Source organism: Acanthochromis polyacanthus, chromosome 7, assembly GCF_021347895.1.
Source record: "Acanthochromis polyacanthus isolate Apoly-LR-REF ecotype Palm Island chromosome 7, KAUST_Apoly_ChrSc, whole genome shotgun sequence".
NCBI classification, from domain to species: domain Eukaryota; kingdom Metazoa; phylum Chordata; class Actinopteri; family Pomacentridae; genus Acanthochromis; species Acanthochromis polyacanthus.
Window position 1 is genome coordinate 17,337,386 of NC_067119.1, and position 21,212 is coordinate 17,358,597.

The following is a 21,212-nucleotide window of genomic DNA, read 5'->3' on the forward strand; positions in this document are numbered from 1 at the left end:
ATCCATCCATCCTTCCATCCATCACCCTTGCTGGCCTGCCCAGGTCATTACCCACTGTGATGATGGTTTTGTTGCACTAATTAGCCTAATTATAGTTGTCAGTTATAACCTGGTCCTCTGCAGGGACCTTGTGATCCTACTGTGACTCTATCTGACCTTGGCCATTGAGTGTGTGCATGTGTGTAATGTCTCCATTGCCATCGCTGACCTCGACACAGCACATATTGTTCTTTTTTCATAAACTTTAGTATTGCTTTCGTTCTTGATCTTTCAGTTTATTAGTTTGTTTCTCTTCTGACCACCTTCAATCTGTAACACTATTAATTTTACACTTTTTTTTTCATCGTCCTCATTCTTCGCAGCATGGGCTTAAATTCTCCATTTGTGGGTAAAACAAAGTACAATTTAACTTTACTATTTCACTTCTTGTCCATTTAGTTTTACTTTGTCCTGTTGCTTTCCTGTTTCACACTCTAATCTAATCTGTACTATTCTTTCCCTTTAAAGGAAAATACTGAAGATAAGCTGTGAATGTCCACATCAGTTCCATTTTATTTCTTCCTACAAAGAATAATCAGCAAAATATCGTATCCTCTATCAGCTCAGGTACAATAGATGTGTGCTACAGTTTACTGCAATATGTCTGTCTCCATATAATTCAACAGGACTGGATAATTATGATATTTAAATGGTTTGTTTGTGTTGTTCACATATTTGTTTTCAGAAAAAATTTAACCAATGAGCAAATATCTTAGGGTAGCTCATTATTTAGGGGTCTAGCTGGGTCAAAATAACAACAAATAGAGGCAAACTAAATCTCGTTTTGCGGGAAGGTAAAGACAAGCCTGAACTGTGTGTCAAGGTATCATGACATGTTGGTATTTCTGAGACCAATAAATGTTCTATTGCCCATTTGTTTGGAATTGTAAAGAGAGAGGAGTGGTGCTCCAGGAGAGAGGTTTGTGCAAATGAGAGAGCACAAGGCAAGGTGACTACACACCAGATTTATTCTGTGAAAGAAATGTGCAGTAATTACATAATGATGCTAAGCGAGGAAAAAACACTTTGATTAAACATTTCCCCACCAGTAGTCATAATTAGATTAAATTAAAGCTGAAAGCAGTTATCGCAGGAATGACAGAAATTCGGTTTTCTAGTCTGTATGAAGTGTATGATTATTATTCAGTCTTACAGGCGCGTCTAAAATGTGGGTCGTAAGTGGAGTAACACTGCTCATAATGAACTTTTGTGGTTGCACTGACTAAATCATACACAAAAAATAGAAGGTTGCTGGAAAACTGCAATTATCAGATTGGTCGGGTGCAGCCAGTTAACGCCTTGCAACTATAGGAAGGAGATTCTGAACTCCTTTAAATGCATCAGACACAGAGATCAGTAAAATTCAGAGAAACAAAAGATCAGTTTCCACTCTATTCAGCTGAACCTCTTCATACTATCCTATGCCCTATCCTTCATACTATACTATGTGAGAATGTGTGAGTGAATGAATAATGGATCCATTGTGAGGCGCTTTGAGTGCCCAGAAAAGCGCTATATAAATCTAATCCATTATTACTATTACTATTATTATTATCCTGTATTCTACCATTTTCAACTGTAATATGATGTGATATTGACTAAAAATCTGCAAGATTATAGGTATAGTCATACATTACCAGTCAAAGGTTTGGACACACTGCCTCATTCAATTGAATGAGAGTGTGTGTCTAAAATATATATATTTTTAAATATATATAGTATAAAGGACTATTTTCAGGTTGCAAAATCATTCAAATGGCTTCAATAAACTGTCATTAAGCCAGCAAAAATGTATAACACTAAATATTTGTAAATGCTTAGCACTATTAAATCATTTTTATCAGTATTTATTATCGGTAAGTGTCATGACGTGAGCCTTTGCATTTCAAAATAAAACTGTGCAACATTACAAACATGAAAAATGATGCCCAGACTTTCAGTGTCTCCACAAACATAAATTCAACCTCTTAAAAGAGCATTGCTTGCCTTTGGCTACGGATTTGTGGTCCCATGTTCACACATTGTAACTCTGTATTTCTCACACTAGAATATTACTCCATTTTTGGAAAACAAAATTTGCATTTTGCCGTCATTTGGCGAGATATTTTACCCCTGCGTCACTGTTCTCGGCACAGCCATCTAAAAGCTATGAGACAAGTAATGTGACTGGCTGAGAGAATAACTCACCTAATAAATCAGTGCACCCCTGATTTACAGCACGTTCTGCTAGATGCACTGCTCACTGAATTTATATGAACAAAAATAACAAGCGCTCTTAGATACGGCTTCATTGTCCTTGCGCAGCTTGTGCTTTTACTGCTTTTTATGATTGAGAGCCTCAAATATTATATAGCATAAATACATTAAATACTGTCTATTTCTGTGTTATACAGTGTGTTAAAACTTAACCTCAAATTTATGAGCAATTTCAATTTGGTCTTCAAAGGCTGTCTGTGCGATTCTGTTGTACACTATGACATTCTGCTATGCGTTAATACCCTGTGCTATTTTTGGGGACATTTGGGAGAATTGGAAAAAACTCAAAAGTGACCTTTTTACTTCCGCCTAATCAAAGCAGCAAATGAGACAGTAAATATCACCCTAAAATCAATAAGTGGGTGACACTGATGTTGAACACATTCTAGAAACTGTAAACTGCAACCCAACTACATTTGATGCAATGAAAATTAAACTCAACAAATGCTACATCCATTTCAGTCTATCTTCGAAGAGTGCCTGTTGCATTTCTATCACGGAAACTGCTCTTACAGCTGTCATTGGCTGTGTTTTTCGCTGATCCTTTGTGCTACGTGCCATAATTATGATGAATGAAATGCTTTACTACTTTAATCTGGCTCACAGTCGTGTGTATTTGTGGGGGACTTCATGTTTGCTGTAGCGTTTTTATGGTGGTATACACCCCCTGTCAAAAGTTTTGAGACAGGTTCTCATTCATTTGAATGAAAACCCGGCTCAAATCTTTTGACAGGGGGTGTATGTGATGTGATCCATTTATGTGTATGGGTAAAAATCTGTGCCCTATTTCTACACTGCATCAGTCTTAATGTGAAGATTCCTGCCTAAAGCTTTGACGTCCCATCCTATTTTTTTCTGGCGTTTTTGTTTAATTTCCCATTTCTTTCTCCGCTTACTCCCAGCATCCCTCCATGTCTGGCCGTTTCTCCTGCATGTGCTCCTCTTTAGACCCCCTCCATCCCTCCCTCTCCCAGGCATCTTTCTGTTTTAATGAAACAGATGTCCCTTCATTAATAAAGACCTGGTCTACCACGGCAATGAAGGAATGAGCAAGTGCGCACAAAAGATAGAGGAAGACTTCACAAAGATGATTTTTTAACATCTATGTATGCAAGTTATGCTACAGGCCAGAACACTTTGCACTGAATCAAAGCATTTCCACTGCAAAAGAGAGAGGAATTTTTAGTCTAAAATGTGAATAGCGAGCTATATTGTGCCAGGCTTGTCGCATGTCACAAATGATATGCTGGAAATGCTTTTGCAACGGCTAACTTGAATATCCAGAAAATGAATACATAACCAAATAGAGCGTACACCTGAGGCTGAAGCACAGCATGAATCCCTCATGCCCAGGAAAGTGCACTGTAGCTAAAGGAAGTGCTTGGTTAGTTTCAAGGAGAGTTTAGGTAGCTTCCCGTTGTGCTCTAAGGATAATCTCGTGTCTTTGCCCCTTGAGATCCACACATGCTGAGACATAACAGCTGTTCTCCCACTCTCACGCTACCACAAAATCTTCTCAAACACAGACACCAATACACACTAGAAAGTCTGTAGATGCTTCATCAGACATGCACACACAGATGTAGTGCCATTATAGCCCACATTCACCTTCAGGTACACACTTTTAATACTCATCCATGATATTATCTGCTTAAAGCTTTATGAGCTGTCTGCTACTACTACGGATCAATCAATCAATATTTAAAATACTCTTTACTGAATGAGAAGAAACTAATCAGCCAGTGAACCGGAAAGAAGGGGCAGGTGAAGGTGGATTATCAGGAGAAACTGAGGGCTTTGAGGGCCACAGCACTCTCAACCATCTAAAATATTTTGTGCTTTCTCTATCTCCGATTGATCCACTGCAACACTGAAGGAGAGAAAAAAAGGCTGTCGTTCAAATTTGAAAAAGCGACTCACTGGCTTTGTTTTCATCTAAAAGCTGACTACCGTTGTTTGTGTGTCTGGTGCTACACATTGTTCTGCTGCTTTTAATTTTTGTCATATTCAGTAAGCGACACATCTTTTATGTAATAATCGGCTGTGGAAAAACATGTCACATCATTAGAAAAGGGCAGATAAAATGTTAACTTCTCTCATTATAAAACACACTGGAGGCAAGCTGAGCAACATGGCCTTCCTCTCAGTGGTGAAATATCTCTATCAGAGGCAGATTCATGCAGCTCCAAACCGATTACGCCAACAATCCTCCATGCTCTCTCTTCATTAGATCATTTGCCCAGCCTTGTCCTGACTGGCCAATTTAAAAACAAAATCAGACTCACACAGACAATTTCATCTAATATAGGCTAATGCACAGAGAGGCCACTGATATCTGCCTAAGCTCATTGTTGAGCACTGTCTCATTCAGCTGATGAAAATATCATATGAAATGGCTCCAAATCTACTGCATTATGAACGATTACTGAGCTAAGGCCAGTGTTTAATAAGCTGATGGGTTTTATTTTCTTTTACAAAAGTCACAGATGTACCTCTGTTAACAGTTTGGAGCAAAGACAGTGGTTCCTACTTCTAGAAGAACACAGCATAATTCTTGGATTTAATTCATGTCTTCAGGTATATCTGATAAGCATCTAAATGTGGCATGTTGTGTAAAGTGCACTTTTACAATTGATTTAGATTTAGATTTAGGGACAAATTTGACTTGAGATGAGTCCCGACACCCAACTCTGCCAACAGGGCAATGCAATCACAGCTATGCAAATCACCTGCCATCAATCAAAATGGCCAACCTGTGGCTTCACTCAGCATGAATTACTTGTAGACGGGTAGTTAGGGCATGCAAATCACTGCCGAGTCAAATGGATTGATTTTTATAAATCAAAGAAAATCATGTACGGCATACAACAAATAATAAATGCTGATTAGAAATGAGCAGGAAATGATAAATGTTGAATATTATGGTCACTTTAAGGACATCAAAGTGGACATAATAGGATTATCAAAATATCATTCTTGCATGACATTTTGAGAAATAGGCGATGAAGCTGATGTCTGAGTTAATAAATCTTCTTTTAAATCTTTTAAGCTATAAAAAGACATTTTTCAAATGGCAGACATTAGAATGGAGCTTGTCAAAGACAGAGTCAGGCTAGGAATCATCATTTAAGATGTATTTTATTACGTTAGTTAGAAACTACCGACTTAAATCAACACTCAAGTCAATGAATACTGAAAATAGGATCTCAGCAGTCTGTAGTGGCTGTCTTGCTGCAATCAATCACTGTCGTCTTTCTTTTTCTCCTCTTTTTCTGTATTCTCATACATGCTGTTAGAATATAGAGATGGAATCTGATTTCCATCTCTGGGAGTGGAGGAGGAGATGAGCAGAGACTTGGCAGGAATGGGAGAGCCACTTGAGAGCACCGAGTCCTACACAGAATTAGAATCCTTTGGAATACACCCATGAGGTCATATTTACCATAACGAAGGTAAATCAAATGCTCAGCTGTCTTGATTGGAGAGAGAAACAGGCTAAGCAATGAACGGTTAGATAAATGATGGATAGATGGCAGATGGCACACACAAACCTGGGCCAGTTGTGAGCTTATCCCTGCCTAGAGGGCGAGTCGACCATTACATAGTCTATGGCCTGCCAGACTAGATCAATCAATTACAAAAAATAACGGAAAGCTAAAAAAAAAAAAAAGTAAGATATTCATATGGATTCCATGTCTTGATTCTGTGATGGTGCCCTTCACCCTTCACAACAGGTCTGGTATAAAATATTGAATAAATAGCTGGCATGCAATAAAAACAGCCCTGGGAAAAAGCAATTTTCAGACCCAGGATTGTGGTGTGACCCAACTCAGACACCCGTACCTGTTGCATTTCTTCGTCATACCATGCTGCTTACTGCTTCCGGACAAATGGACGTAGACATGTATGGATGGAAAAACATAGGAGAAGACACAAAACACATAGCGAAGTGAGATGAGTAAGATGGAATATAAGCGTGGTATACACACACGAATGAATACAAGCACAAGAATGAATGTAGATGGGGAGGCACACAGAGTACAAGGAGCACAGAGATGTATTTGAGTGTAAATGTAGTGGCAAACACAAAATTCAATAAGACAATCCAGCATGTGGATGAAGAATCTGATGAGATCTTTTACAGTGAATAAACTGAAAGAGAACGAAAACAAAAGGAATGCATTTTTAAATTAACTCAGTGATGGACATGTATTTTCTGTGTGTTGATATTAAAGCATAAAAAAGAGTATAACAAGAGCCATTTGGAGTGAAATAAATAAGAGCTATTGTAGCAAAATGTTTTGTTGGATACATAATCACTTTAATTTCACATAGTGCTTGCAAGTATCTTAAATGTCCCTAATGACACACATAAAATATGCACAGTTCAAAAATAAAATCCACTGCCATTGAGGAAGCTGCACCAACAAAGACATTTAGACTGTCAAACAATAGCCATTCACTAAGAAGAATGATGTCCCTGTAGGGATTATTAAAGTATTTTTCATATTCTGATTCCAACAGTAGTAAAACCTCTTTCGACAATGGTAAACTGGATCTAAGTGACAGCAAATGTGAATTCTTACCCACAAATACACAAAGGGAAATTCATCCACAAGCACATGCATGCATGGAGTATATTCACACAACAAACACATAAAAAAATGCATTGGTAGTAAAAGGAGATGGGACAAAAAATGGTGTCAGTAGAAGTAATGGTGATCTGAAATGGGAAGTGAGAAAGGAGAGCTAAGATAGAGAAAGGGAGGGAGTAAGAGAGAGACAGAGTCAAGGAGAGAAGTCATGAAAGGCAGCAGCACCTGGAGACGATGCCAAGACTTCAGGAGGTCTGGAAAAGGGACAGTGGAGAATGGAGGCAGATGAGAGGAGGATCAAAGACCAGGATGAGAGGATAAGCAGTGGGGATGCCAGTTCACATTTAGGATTTATGAAAATGGCTTCATACCCTATCTATAAGTGATGAGTGCTTGATCAGTATTTAAAACTTTCTCTGGTAAAGCAGCCATTTCTGTGTTCAACAATAATGCTGTGCTATAGGTTTCTGGTGCACTATGCTAGAACGGCCGTGTAATGACAAAAAAAATACTGTCAATTATGATATGCAAAATTAGTGTAAACCATGTAAAGTGATGTGCTTGCTTTTGACAAGCACACAGCCTAAGTAGGATGCTAAGACAAAAAGATAAACTGGTAACAGTGTTAGTGACAGACACCAAGAATTTAGACAGGTTTTCAAAAAACATGAGCATTTGAAACACTCTGAGGACACAGATGGACAGTGGAGAAGTGGATCGTACGTTCCTATACAGACATTTTGATACCTCTGAAACCAGGTTGGGGTTGGAATCTACCATAAATACTGGCAGTGCTGTCTTACACAAAGGAGAAACCTACAATCTTTTTCACTTACTTTAAAGATAGTAAATATCTGATACTAAAAACACAGGTTTTTGTCAGACAAGATCATATCGTATGGCGTTTGATGGCAAGTAATTCTTATCTGTGACACCCTCATTCGTACTTGTCAGTCTTTTTGCTTATGTGGACAAAAACTGCTGCCATTTCTTTTTCTCTGAGAAAGAAGTTATACTGTGCCTCCTTTAAGTCTTACACACCATTTGCAAGGAAAAATATGCTCTTTTTCTTGGGTTTAGGAAATGAATAGAAGTGATGCATTTCAGTGATAGCCTTTTTATTTTTGCATCTATATACAGAATCTCCAGCAGGATGTCAGCTAGGGTGAGAAAAGCTGTAAATATGCTAATGCTTAAGGAAGTCAAGTGGCCTTTACCATACACTAATGATTTGCTATCTAGAAGAATTGCTTCTAGGCCTATGTGCACAACTGTAATAGTAAAAAGGACAAAATCTCCAATTCAAAAGAATACTCACTGAAAGTAAGGCTATTTCACAGTTGCGTTCATTTGTTTGACAGGTTTAAAGCTGGAGAATATCCACTGGAGGTGTGATCCATTATGAATTAATGAAAATCTAAGTTGATACAAAGAAGGTTGCACAGGCAGCATAGTAAAGACAAAATATAGCATACAATTTTACTGACAATACAGAGATGAATTCACTGAATGAGAATGCATTATAACGTGACTTGTTGAAGCTAACCAAAAACTTAGATGAGCAAGGAAGGAGAAGGTAAAGGAAGGGAAAACAGGAATACCTTTTGACACCCAAGTTAAAATGTTAATCTGGTCTCGACCTTTTGGAACATATCTAAAGGGGATAAGAGCCAGCAGGGGCTCACACATGAACACACACACACACACACAGAGATGCCTGCTGAAGTCGAATCTGGTCCAGTAATTACATTAACCTGCTACTCAGATATATTAATATGTGACCACAGATATACTGAAAGCTGTGGGCGCTAGAAGGGGACAGTATTGAGAGAGAGATAATAATGGAGAGAAATGACTGACAGAGTGGAAGCTAGACAGGGGCTGGAAGGAAAAAAAACAGGGACAGCGAGGAAGACAGCATTTGAGAAGGAGAGGAGAGGCAGCCAAGAGGGCTTCTCTTTACTCATTACAGATAAGAGCAGTTATAGGTCAGAGTGACACACACTTGTGCAGGACTGCACATGTGCTGTGGCGCACTCTTGGCAAGAAACGCACATGGGATGCTTCGTCTACCTAAAGTCTGCATAACTTGTCACTGAATAACGTGTTGCTTTCATCTGCCTTTCACCTCTTCTTTCAGTGTACAGTAACAGTCTTCCTCCATCGTGTTTTCCTCAATTTTCATTCCACTTCATCTTCACTCTCTCTCTTATCTTACATTCCTAATCTTCTTTTCTATTCTCCCCACTTCTTTTCTGGTAATTTTCCTTTGTCTTTACCGTGACAGCTTCTTCTCCACTTCCTCTCTGTCCTCACCTCCTTCTTCCTCCACAGCCTCTTAACCTGCCTTATTCCTTTATCCTCCTTGTCACTCTTTCTCCCGGCCTTCTTAAATTCTCATCTCTCCATTTTCTTGTCCCTTCCCGTCTCCTTCTGTCCTTCTGTCCCGTCTCTTCTTTCTCCGGTGTACCCAGTGTCATTGTTCAGATAATTATTTATTAACGTGTTTATGTCACCATCGTCCCTGTCTGTCTGTTGCTGCCATCTGTGCCCAGTTAGGTGCCCGCCTCCCTGTGCCGTTATGCCCTGCCCGTGGGGGAGAAAGCCATACATGGGGGCACAGATCAGAGACTCCCACACAAACACATGAGCACACTCTCTCTTCCTCTGTTCTTCTTTCTTAGATGCACAAACCCACACATACATACACCCTCCGCTGACAGGCCCTGCTCTCCCCTGCGCTGCCCCTGGGGCTAGGTGGGGTTAGCCGGGATGAGAGGCACGCAGCAGTAGCCACCACACTCCCTTCTGGACTGTCCTGTTCTGTCCTGTTTGCTTAGTTCTTTTCTGTCAGTACTAAGTATCAGAGGTGGTGGTAGCAGTGGTGTTACCTTGATAAAGTTATTTAGAGGACACAGGAAGAAGGCACTGTTTAAGGCAAGTAAAGAAACTAATTATGGATCACCTGTGAATGTTTAATCAAGCTTCAAGGGCCATACAAGGCGAGTTTAATGCAATGTGTTTTAGGTGTGCTGGAAGCTCTAAAAAGCTTGTTAATTCTTAAGACACAAGAAGCCTGTTTGCCTTCTCATGAACAAATCCTGAACTGGGCATAAAAGGCGATTGTATTGAATAAGACATATGCTGCGAAGATGTAATATCCTAATGTAACCTGAACCAAATATTGCACGATTTAAGCTGAACCATGAAGCACTCTGTTGCAATATGACAAAGAAAGTAGGAGGACAATGAGAAAAGAAAGAGAACAGAGAGAAACAGGAAAACGAGAGGAAAGGGGACATAAAGATTGAGGGATGCAGTGAAAGCCTGTGGGACTGTGAGGGGATTGTGATCATGCATCCTGGTTCTCAATAAGTAAACAGAACAAATATTCTCCATCTCTTCCCCTCCTTCTCTGCTCTTCTCACAAGCCATTCCAAGTCTCCTGCCGTCCATTCCCTCAACATGATCTCTATCTGTTGGCTTCTTCACTTCTTGGCAGTCTCACTCTCTCATCTCCTCCACTCCCCACGGCAGCTTTCTTACAGCCCCTCTTTTTTGTTCCATTTCTCACTGCAGTCCTTCAGCTTGCACTTTTCTTTCACCATCTGATTTTTTTTTTTTTATTTCAGCTCTATCTAACTAGTCTGCCTTCTTTTGCTTTTTGTGTCCATCTGTACATGCATGAGTGCAACTTTCCCTCTGAATAGAACACTGGGTGGTAGGCTGCCAGAGGAGGTGGTCCTGGTGGCCTCTATCAAGAAGCAGAGAGGAGTCTGGGTACTTCCTCAGGGAGCGTATCTCATTAGCATGAATGGTACACAGGAGAGCATGTAGAAACTGTGTGTATATGTGTTTGTTGGAGTGCCTCTGTCTATAATTAGGAGTCACAGTGAGTAGTGCTGTGGATCACAGTTAGATAAGTGCTCTGGCAGCTAGCCAGCATTGAAGCTAGCCTCATGCATGTGCACACACAAACACACTCCTCCATACACAGAACTCCTACGTCTGTGGTTCTTGTATGGCAGTGCAGTGCGGTTGTTTGGGATGATTTGGCTTCAGTCTCCTCTGAAAAATACCACCTGCAGACTGCAGGGTCCAGTTGGATGTATCCAGTTTTACCTTGACAATATCTGTCTCTAGCTGGAAACCACAGCTGCAGATGCACACACCCACACACCTGTACTTTCTCATCTGCCTGTCTGAGGCAGGAAACAAGGGAATCACAATGGATAACCAAAACAGAGGATCAAAGATGTGATACAGTCACATATGCAAGCTGAAACACTCATAACAGGGCATCATGCTCGCCCTCTTTTAACTCCAGGACAACCTATAAACATGTGCGAAACACCCACCCACCCACACACACGCAAAACTTCCTCCAACATGCAACCTCGATATGGGTGAAGTAATCTTCTATCTCAGTGTGACTGCCACTGGGCAGGCTTGAATACCCACGCACACAGACACACACTTTGTACACTCTTTTTCTATCTCTTCCACTCTCTACTGCTACCCCCTTCCCACTACTATATCAGTGGCCCACCTGTATCATATACGCATACATTAACATAGATACTAACTTTGCTACCTGGCCAGTAAATGCAGATGTATGTTTTATAAGGCACTAAATCACAACGAGTCAGTGTATTTACAATTCTAATGAATTCACAAAACCCCTTGTCCACCTGGAGACTCTTGTGCCGGGCCTTTATGGGGCACTGCAAAACATCTCATCCTAATGTCACGTTTTATGACTTTAGTCCGAGTTTTAAGACTGTTGAATAGATATAGTGTCTGTGACATCATCTGCAGCTTTATGATGTCTAGGCTTCAGGTTTATCACTCAGTGGCATATTGTTATTTGTTTAGAGGATGAAAATTCAGATTTCTTGTGGCCTGAAGTGAGCTTTTTGTGTTGAATAAGTACAGCCTCCACAGAAGATTGTCCCTGCAAATATAGGCCCAAAACATATACTAGCGCAACATAAATTATTTCTTTTGGGAGATAAAAACGTACCGAACTGTCCCCAAAAATCAAATTAGAAGATATGTGAGTAGCCATTGCTATGGAAGAAAACTACTGACTCTATAACTCTGAAACATCAGTGGTCTTTTAGAAATATAAATGGCATACAGATAGTGTACGTTATGGCACAAGCATCTAGTGGACATCTTAAAAATTGCTTCAAGAGGCGTCTCTGGCCTCAGTACTCAGCCACAGTGGCTGCCACTTGGTTTCACCTTGCTAAATAAATGAGGTTTTGCTCATTAATGGTGTTTGCCTTGCAACAGGTCCAGAAGTGACTAATAATTCAACAGCACAGCATTACTGTCAGTCCTTGAGGAGTTTAATGAGCAAAAAGAATCACCAACACACACATACAAACACACACACACAAACACGATGAGGCATTTCTTGCAGCAAATCTGGATGTTTGTGTAAAAATAACTCAACCACACACCCAGAGACACACACAGACAAACATACACTCATACATAGGCACGGAAGTGCGTAGGTGCCCTTGCGTAAATGAAGCCAACAAATGACACCCTAATGGCTCTTATTGTCTCTTTATGCTTTAACCTTCAAATACAGGGATTATTTCCCTCAGAAGCACATATGTGCGCACACACCACTAAAATAGGTTCTTTGTAATTTATGGTGAACACTGGCAGTGTCCCTATTAAGTGAAGACGTGGGTCGTCATTCGCTTGTGTTGTATGAATACCTGTGTCTATGACACCTGTGTGTGTATGCTACGTAATGCCAGTGTGGCTGAGTAGAGAGTGGACAGAGGACTGAGCCTGTCTGGGTAAGGTCACAGGTCACACAGGTCAATAAAGGGCTAGAGTGTTGTGACAGGTGGCATTGCAAGTCACAGTGCAATGACAAGCGGGGCTAAAGTTCACACAATAACGGGAAGAGGAAGGCTAGGGTACTGCATTCACACATTGGTGCTCTGAATGCTAAAGCATGCTCCACTACAGTCCAGTACAGTGCGGGTAGGTAGGCAGGGATTAGACAGTAAAAAAGTACACTTTGTTTAGCTTTCCTCCCCTGAGGTATTTTTATTTTGGGAAACTCCTGAACTCCCCGACAACATAATATTTTCTGTGTGATGTTTCATACTACAGTAAAAAAAAAAAATGCAAATTTTTCACAAAGTCTGCAGCCTGATAACAAGGGCTCTCTTTTATTTTAATAACTTGACTGTAAAATTACAGCACTCTCAGGTTGGAACCCTTTTTATACTTTGCCAGAGAGTTGATAAATAAGTGAAAACACTTAAAGAAGATGGGAGAAAATATGGCGGACTTAAAATCATAGCAACCACTTTGTGAACCTATTTGTGGTTGCCAAGTCGTTAGAATGGCAGTATCATTCTTCAATCGCACTTTACAGTACAAATAGCACACTGCAAATAGATAAAAAGTATAGAACTCTGGAATTAAATGTACACTTTAATCCTTTCAAGTGGACTAAAATCTCGATTTGACATTAAAGCACTTTAATGTCCTATGAGCTTAGAGACGTGGAATGCACTGTTTAATATCTAAAAGCGTGTCATTTGTCAAGATCATTGACTTATAACAGAAATGATTTGCACCATTGAACTGCAATAGAAAAGAAATTATCTATACCACTGTCTTATGCTTCAACAGAGATTTTTTCCCTTGTGACACAAAACCACAGAAAATATTATATTGTCTTTTACAGAGACTTCCACCAGACAGTGCTATTCTGTTACACTGACTTAAACCAGAAAAATGATGATCTTAAAGCCAAGATCTTTCTGGGTCACCATTCCTTTGGGTAGGATTAGCTGAGATAGGTACAATAGGCAGCATTCTTGTCTACATTACAGGACAAGGCAGTGCAGGTGACATTCATCAAACACAAGATCTCCATACCAGGACTTGATTTACATTTAAAAATGGCTCATCTTATGACCCACCATGATTTTACTACACATAACCAGCATCAAGATTCATATTTTACATCAGCAAATTTTTAAAAACACATTCCACTTGAACCGATAATGAATATACTAATATAGCTCAAGTGTTTAAAACCAAATTATTAGGATCTCAAAAACTTGAATCCATTCTGATTGTAGAAAACAAATAACACAGGCACTGAATGAGCTGATTTGTGAAGTAAAACAATTGTAGATTAGGTTTTATTCAACTGAGAGCCATGCAGATGAATCAAGCCTTAGTACCAAGACCAACTGTTCTCCTAACTAGTACACCACGGTAGGCCACTACAAGACACAGTCACGTCCAGTCAGGTGATATCAGAACAGAGACACTCACTCAGTTGTCTCCTTGAAGACACTGTGGCGCTCCCATGCGCCCTGACGCCCTGGAAACAAAAAACATGATGACATAAAGAGCAACCAATTAAAAAAGAGAGGGAGGCGGAGATAAAGAGGGGATGTTGTTAGATCAGAACAAAAGTTTATATTTCACAGCAATCATAAATAAACCTCCAACACTGCCTGCCTACTTATGATGAATTCACCGGTGACAGACTGTCATTTCTCATTAGGTGTAAATAATGTCTAGGTCTATGCAGACTGAACAAATATAGTGTCACTGCAGCAAAGCAGCTGCAAAAGTTGCATGCTGCTCTCTTCTGTTAGACCGTGCCATGTCGTACATTGGCATTCATTCACTCATAGCTACACTACGCACATACATCTGCCACTTTACATTAAAACAATGTGTATTGACTCAACACCCGCTTCCTTTCTGTAATACTGACAAACTGTGTATGGTGCTCTGCGTCAATGGCACCGGTTTTGATGAGCACAAGAAAAAATAGAGCTAGTGGGTGACACCACAGCAAAGTACGGCGTTTAAAAATATGCTGGTTTGTTCTCCATGTTCCCACACAGGGTTGTTCTTCATGTACCCACACAGAGATGCGCTTGCCAAAATCTACAAATGTTATACCAATTCCACAACAATGTGCTGAGAAGCCATGAGACAAGAACACGATTTTTGGGCAACTGCTTCAACATGCAGGCACAATGCCCAAATGACAGTATTTCCATGGTATTTTCCCACAGTTGCAGACGCTATCCATATTAATGTTGTCCTTGCTGCCAGTGTTCTATTCCAGTTAATATGTAGTAATAAATTTGGAAACTGGGAAACAAAATGTATGATATTAGTAAACAGCATGCTTTTTAAAGATAGTAGCAGAGACACAGTTTGTATATTCATTTACATTTAAATAGTCATTTGCCTTCTTGAGACTGTCATGACAATATATTTTAAGGGTCCCATATGTTTTGTGCAAGAAAACAGCAAAGGTGGATATTGTACAATGCAATGTGTAAAGCATTTAGAACCAAAGAACTGTCTAGTAAACCTTCTGACAGCAGAAACTAAAATCAGTCCAAGGACACAGCTTCATGTTGCCCAGTGTTCTCGTATCACACAGTTTCTCTATCATTCACATTATAAGATTAAGCCAAATCTCCGAAGAGGAGAGATGAGGAGAGGAGAGGGTTAACAAGAGCTGACGAGCAACTGTAATACAGGATGAGCTGTGACAAGGAGGACCAAGGCAGGGTGAAAGAGTAACGGTAATAAAGGAGATGAAGGAGAGGGAGGGGATATGAACAGAGTGGCATACAGGTGACAGGCTGATCATAAAAATGAGAATGAAGGAAGGCTCAGTGAAAGGATATCAAGGAATGGAAGAGAGACAATGGTGATGATGGAAGCAAAGAAGAGAAAAATGAAAAGAAAGCAAAAACAAACAGTGGTTAAGAAGAAGGGCAGTCTAAAAGCCATAAAGACGACAGGGAAAGAAGAGAGACGGAAGCGAGGAGAGCTGGAACAGGTGGTAAGGAACAGAAATAGGGAAAGAAAAAGCAATATGAAGATCGAGAAGGAGATCAGAGCACAGAAAATAAATGTGCAGGGAGAAAAGAAAAGGAAAAGCAGGGATATTTTTTTATAGAAGAGCACAAAAGAGGAAGAAAAGACGGATTAAGGATATCAAAAATTAGACAAGTATGGGATGAAAGATGGAAGGACAAGAAGTCTAACGGACATAAAGAGGAGAATATATAAAAACTCTAAGTAGGGCAGAAAACTGCCTCTCTCATGCTCCTCCTCTTTCTCTCCGTCTTCCTTTCTTATTTCTATCCCTAGCAGCACCATTACTCAGTAAGGACTAGGCTGTACAAAATGATCTAGTTTACAGGAATAGGAGTTGAAGACCTACATAGTCGCAATCAGCACTGGACCATCCATCTTCCTGCTTAAACTGGCACAGACGTGGAGAGCACTGATGACGCGCGTTCATATGATCTTATCTCACTGTGCGTATTGATTCAGGGTTCCCAGCCCCAGGGAGACACGTGAAGATCAGCTCGTGGCTTTCATTAGGAGTCCTCTCTCAACAGGAGGTCTGCTGAACATGATCTGTGTCACCACCGTACACAGCAATAAGAAGTGGTCATCAGTAAAGGTATACTTGACGAAACGGTTCTTTTCCACCAGAGTCTCTGGATCGATAATGCCGGACAAAAACATCCCCAGAACAAAGGCAAAGAGAAAGAATTGAAGACTTCCCTGCTTTAGTTTATACAAGTGTTGGGACAATCGTTTCCCACATGGATGAAAGGCAACATGAGTTAGCAAGTGACATACTGCTGCTGATTGGGACTGTTGTCAAAAAGCTGCTGACTGATGACTCATGGATGTGAAAAACAACTGAACTCAAATTTGTAACACATTTTTGTTGAATGATGGTAAGCAAATAAACAGTTTGTAGCTAGTTGATAGAAGTTGGTGATGCACATGCTGCTGTACTGTATATCTCTTAATGTTGCAATTGTTTGCCCAGCTAAAAGAGCACAAGAACATATCAAGTCCTTTGTTAAGGATATATCCAATGACGACTGAACCACACAGACTGACTGTAGAGGAAAGAACCTAATCCCTGTGTTGTAAATGTCCAAGCCACCCATGCTGTGGAGCTAGTTGTATTAGTTGAAATATAACGGTTATCTGTACCTAAATAAGACTGGCCCCACTTAAACTGTACAAGAGTCTATATGTGCTGGTTTTCCTGATAGATTTATTTTCTCTGAGACAACTTTGAAGGGCTGACCCCCACAGCCAGGAAGTGCCAGCAGAGTAAACTCGCCCTTTGCTTAGAGATTTCCATCTCAACCTCATGCTTCAGGGTAGCACAAGGACATATCTGAATATCTATTTCTGTTTTAGGCGCTCAGCCTTGACATCAGCTGTCAGGGGTTTTTCAGCTATTCAACATATCTAATTATATCTAAATATTTATTTGGCACAGCAGCAAGCAGATCAGAGAAACTGAAAAATCTTGTATTTTGAACGAGGGCTGGTTCCAAAACTAGGTATATGCCATAAAAATAAAGCTGTTAATACTTAAGGTCCCAATTAAATCAATTACATCAATTGCTAATTAGAAAAAAATCATGCATATTTGTATTAGTAATGACTGTCAAGAAAGACAAGACATACAGTTTATGATTTACATTCAGATGTGAAAATTTTTGCTGTTTTTTCATTTCTATATGAAAAAGCCCCACCAAGTCCAAACAGATGATTCCTCTCCACATTAAATCCACAGCATACCTCAGTAAACATCCTCCAAGATAGAAAAACAGAATAAGAGAAGAGAGGGAAGAATCTGCAAGTTCTACTTAAATGTTTCTCCATTCAAGTGTAATAGCCCACAAACAGACAATAAAAGACCCACAACTATCACTCTGTTCCTCTTATTCTCTTCAGAAACTACTAAGGAGAGAGGGGATAAGGAGAGGGGTGGGTATGAAGCAAGGGGAGAAAAAGAGGCAGAAAGAGGAGGCAAAAAGAAAAGCTGCACAAATCTACTGAGAATAGACAACGACAGAGGAAGAGAGGGAAAAAGACAGAGTGAGAAAGGGAGCATGAGTGAGCTAACCATCAAGAGCTTTTGATTCCCCCCATAAAACGCTCCTTTTAAGAATGCCCATGAAATTAGCTTGCTGAAAGAAAGCAATCTCAATCGATTCAATCCCCTCTAAAAAACTTTCAAACAGCCACCATACCTCCAGCTCTTAAGAGCCTCTGCGGGACATAAAATAGCTCTTCGTCTTTTCTCTCTAACCTCCCTCTTTTTATACTCTTCCACAGTTTCCCTTTCACCTTACCTGCCAGCTCTACATTGGCACACTCACAGAAAGAGAAATCTTTAAATGCAGAATTGAAAAAAAAAAAATGGGGTCAGTCCACACTTTTCATTTTGTGTTTGACTCGCATACGCTGCCACTTGTCAGCTCTTAGGAGAATATCTGGGTCTCTTTACCCTTTTGACAAGGTCCCAGAGTATAGCTTGTAGTACCATTGTTCACCACCTGAAAACTGCTATGTGTGACCTACACGGGGTAAAATGACATGTACTTTACTGCACTACCTGTGGAAACCAGTGACAGCAACATAATATAAATCTTTACCTTTTCACATTAGAGGGTTGAACTTTCATATGGTTGTAGATGGAAACTTACAAAGCTATATCTTGCGTTCAGTTGCTGAGGTACTACTTTTTTCACCATTGTCACTAATTTATTGCAACAATTTGTCTTTATATGAGAAATAAGATCAGATTTGACTCCACTGATAGATGAAATGGCAAATTGAGAGGTTCATAGATTCTTCACTATACTGCATATAAAATTGGCTTATTTCAATAATCAAGAAAAGAAAATATTGTACGATGACTGGAGAATAAAGGCTGCATGATAAATGCAAAATATCCCATCATACATGACAGCTTTCGCAAAACAGTTCATTTTTCAGTTACTAATTTAATTTCCAAACTACAGCTGTAGAAACAAGATGTCATCTAAGCTGTAATTTAATTGGACTCAAAATAAATGCAAACAATCATTTGAGAGGACAACGTGTCATATTATTTAGGATTTGTCACGTTTCCTTTCTTGACCTTCCTGGAACTCAGTAAGACATAAGTGTGCCCTATTAAAGTAGAATAAAAAGGGAACTTTGGCCCACAGAAACACAACTTTAAGCTAACTTTTCTCAGAGTGTGGGGGCCAGGAGCTGTCCCTAGGACAGAGTGTCCGACGCAGGGAAACCAGGGCAGGAGAATCTCTGATGAATTCCTGAAGCCCCGGAAACTTGGGAGGAGAGGAGAGGAGAGGAGAGGAGAGGAGAGGAGAGGAGAGGAGAGGAGAGGACTTCTGACTTCTAAAAGCTAACTTCTGCACTTCCACAGACCCAACAAACAAAAGCAGGTGGAAGAGAAGGAGCAGGACAACAGAGTGAGGAAAAGTAAGAGGACGTTCCAGAAAAGACAGAGTGAGATAGAGAGAGAGAGGATGAGAGAGATGGTCGACCCCGTGAAGCGGTAGAAGCAGTAGAAATAGCTGCCCCACTTGTAGACACACTTTTTGTTGCTAGCCGACTGTCCTCGATGCACTGGGGTAGCTAACCTATATAAGCTTGCTCCATGCTGTAGCTTCCACACACTCACAAACATAGATGAACACACACTCAGCTTCTGTCACTCTCTTTTATACACACATACATGCACATATTGTGGAGGAGGGGGGGCGAAAATCAGGCCGCACATGCTGTAAGCTACTGCTGAGTTAAGTCACCTGTGCTGCTAGCCTAGCTTGCTAGCGGGCAGCCAGCTGCTCCTCTAATTAAGGGACCATCTACTCAAGGGGGCCTGAGCATATGGAGGACTCTATAGCTAGGTAATAGTCTTATAATAGATAGCAAAACCATACGCCTGAGTACTGGCCAGACTTCCTAAAGTTGGCTGTTCTGCATTAGGAAGATAAGGCAACCGTGGACCTGGCCAGACACCATGCAGCAAAGGTCTGTGAAAATACAAAAATAACTCCAACAAACCACCAGAATAGCAATGGACATGTTCAGAAGATATGTAACTACTGCCCTCCTCCTTAACATCACTGTTTTCCACTTGCAGGGCAGATAAGATATTTAGCAGCACTTCTTGAATTCGAATGATTATCTGCCTGCTAATCAAACCACTTCACCTCACAGAGGTGATATGATTGAGTGAATCTTTTGAGATTAAATCTCACTTCATAAGAACAAAGACAGAACATCTTTTTCACTGCAGGTTGTCCTGGTGAGGCAAATCAAGAGGACTGTCTGAAATTAGTAGGAGTGAGATTAATTAAAATTAATTAAAAAGTCTGGAAAAAAATACCACTGCTGACGGTATTAAACAGCTTAAAAGTCTGTAACATCCTAATATATGGCCCATTCTCTCTCTGAGTCTTTAGCACAGATAATAAAATCTGGACAACAATTGATAAGCCAGTACTTCTACTAAACTCTTGCCCTGTTAATGGTATGAACACATTGATGTGCAAATTTTACCACATGAGAAATGATGACAAAGAAACATGACACACAAAAAACCACAATAAGGAATGAATTATACAGTCAGAGGCATAAACAAAACCTATTTGACTGGAGACACTTTCAACAGCTTTTTATTGACTTTGCTGTCCAAGGCCAGGTCTAATGACTGCTTCAAAAACAAACACACATACTTACGTAGGCAGACACACGGGCAGTGACAAACACATGGGCATGCATACAAATTTACATGCCAACACGTACTACACACAGAAACCTAAGCCCTTCCTTGCTTTAACCTCCATTAATAACAAATATGCCATTATATGTGGCCACTTATGGCGGCGTTACTAGAAATGCATTAGTCAATTATGGCAAATGGAGCACAGCACAGACATAAAGGACAGAGTGCATGGTATTGTGGTGCATGTATAACAAAGTCAAGCAAAAAAAATGTACAAAAAACAACACCTGACAGAAAGAAAGATGACAGGTACGATAAAATTATAGGATTCACAGCTGTAACTTTATGCAAATGTGGGAGCAAAGTGGTGTTTTTCCACATGCACAGTGTTGTCTGGCATTACTGGCACCCAGTTTGGTGAGTCATTGTGCATCACAAGAGACACAAAGTAGGGGGAGTGTTACTCGCAATCCGACACTACACTGCAATTTTGGTGTCAAGATTCACTGCATTTCTTTCTGCCTCCAACCGACATGTGCATCTGGCTAAGAGTGCATTGTGTTTAGTGCCAGTAGATCTTTTTTAGATTGTAGTTGGTAAACATACTACCGGTCAAAAGTTTAGCACATGCCAGTTTTTCCATTTTTTATTGAAATTCAAGTAGTTTAAGTCAATGATTAGCTTAAAATGCTACAAAGGTAAGTGGTGACCTGCCAGAGGTTAAAAAAAGG

At 40.1% G+C, this 21,212-nt stretch overlaps 1 protein-coding gene across 2 annotated transcripts in view; it reads right to left on the minus strand.

Moving 5' to 3' along the window:
- Positions 1 to 21,212, minus strand: part of ccser1 (coiled-coil serine-rich protein 1) — a 122,880-nt gene that overhangs the window by 34,525 nt on the left and 67,143 nt on the right. The window contains exon 11 of one of the 2 annotated variants that reach the window (XM_051950837.1): positions 14,214 to 14,262. The exons of the other annotated variant lie outside the window; for it this stretch is intronic. Coding sequence (XP_051806797.1) covers positions 14,214 to 14,262 — 49 coding nt within the window. The remainder of the gene's footprint in view (positions 1 to 14,213; positions 14,263 to 21,212) is intronic. 2 annotated transcript variants of the gene reach the window in all.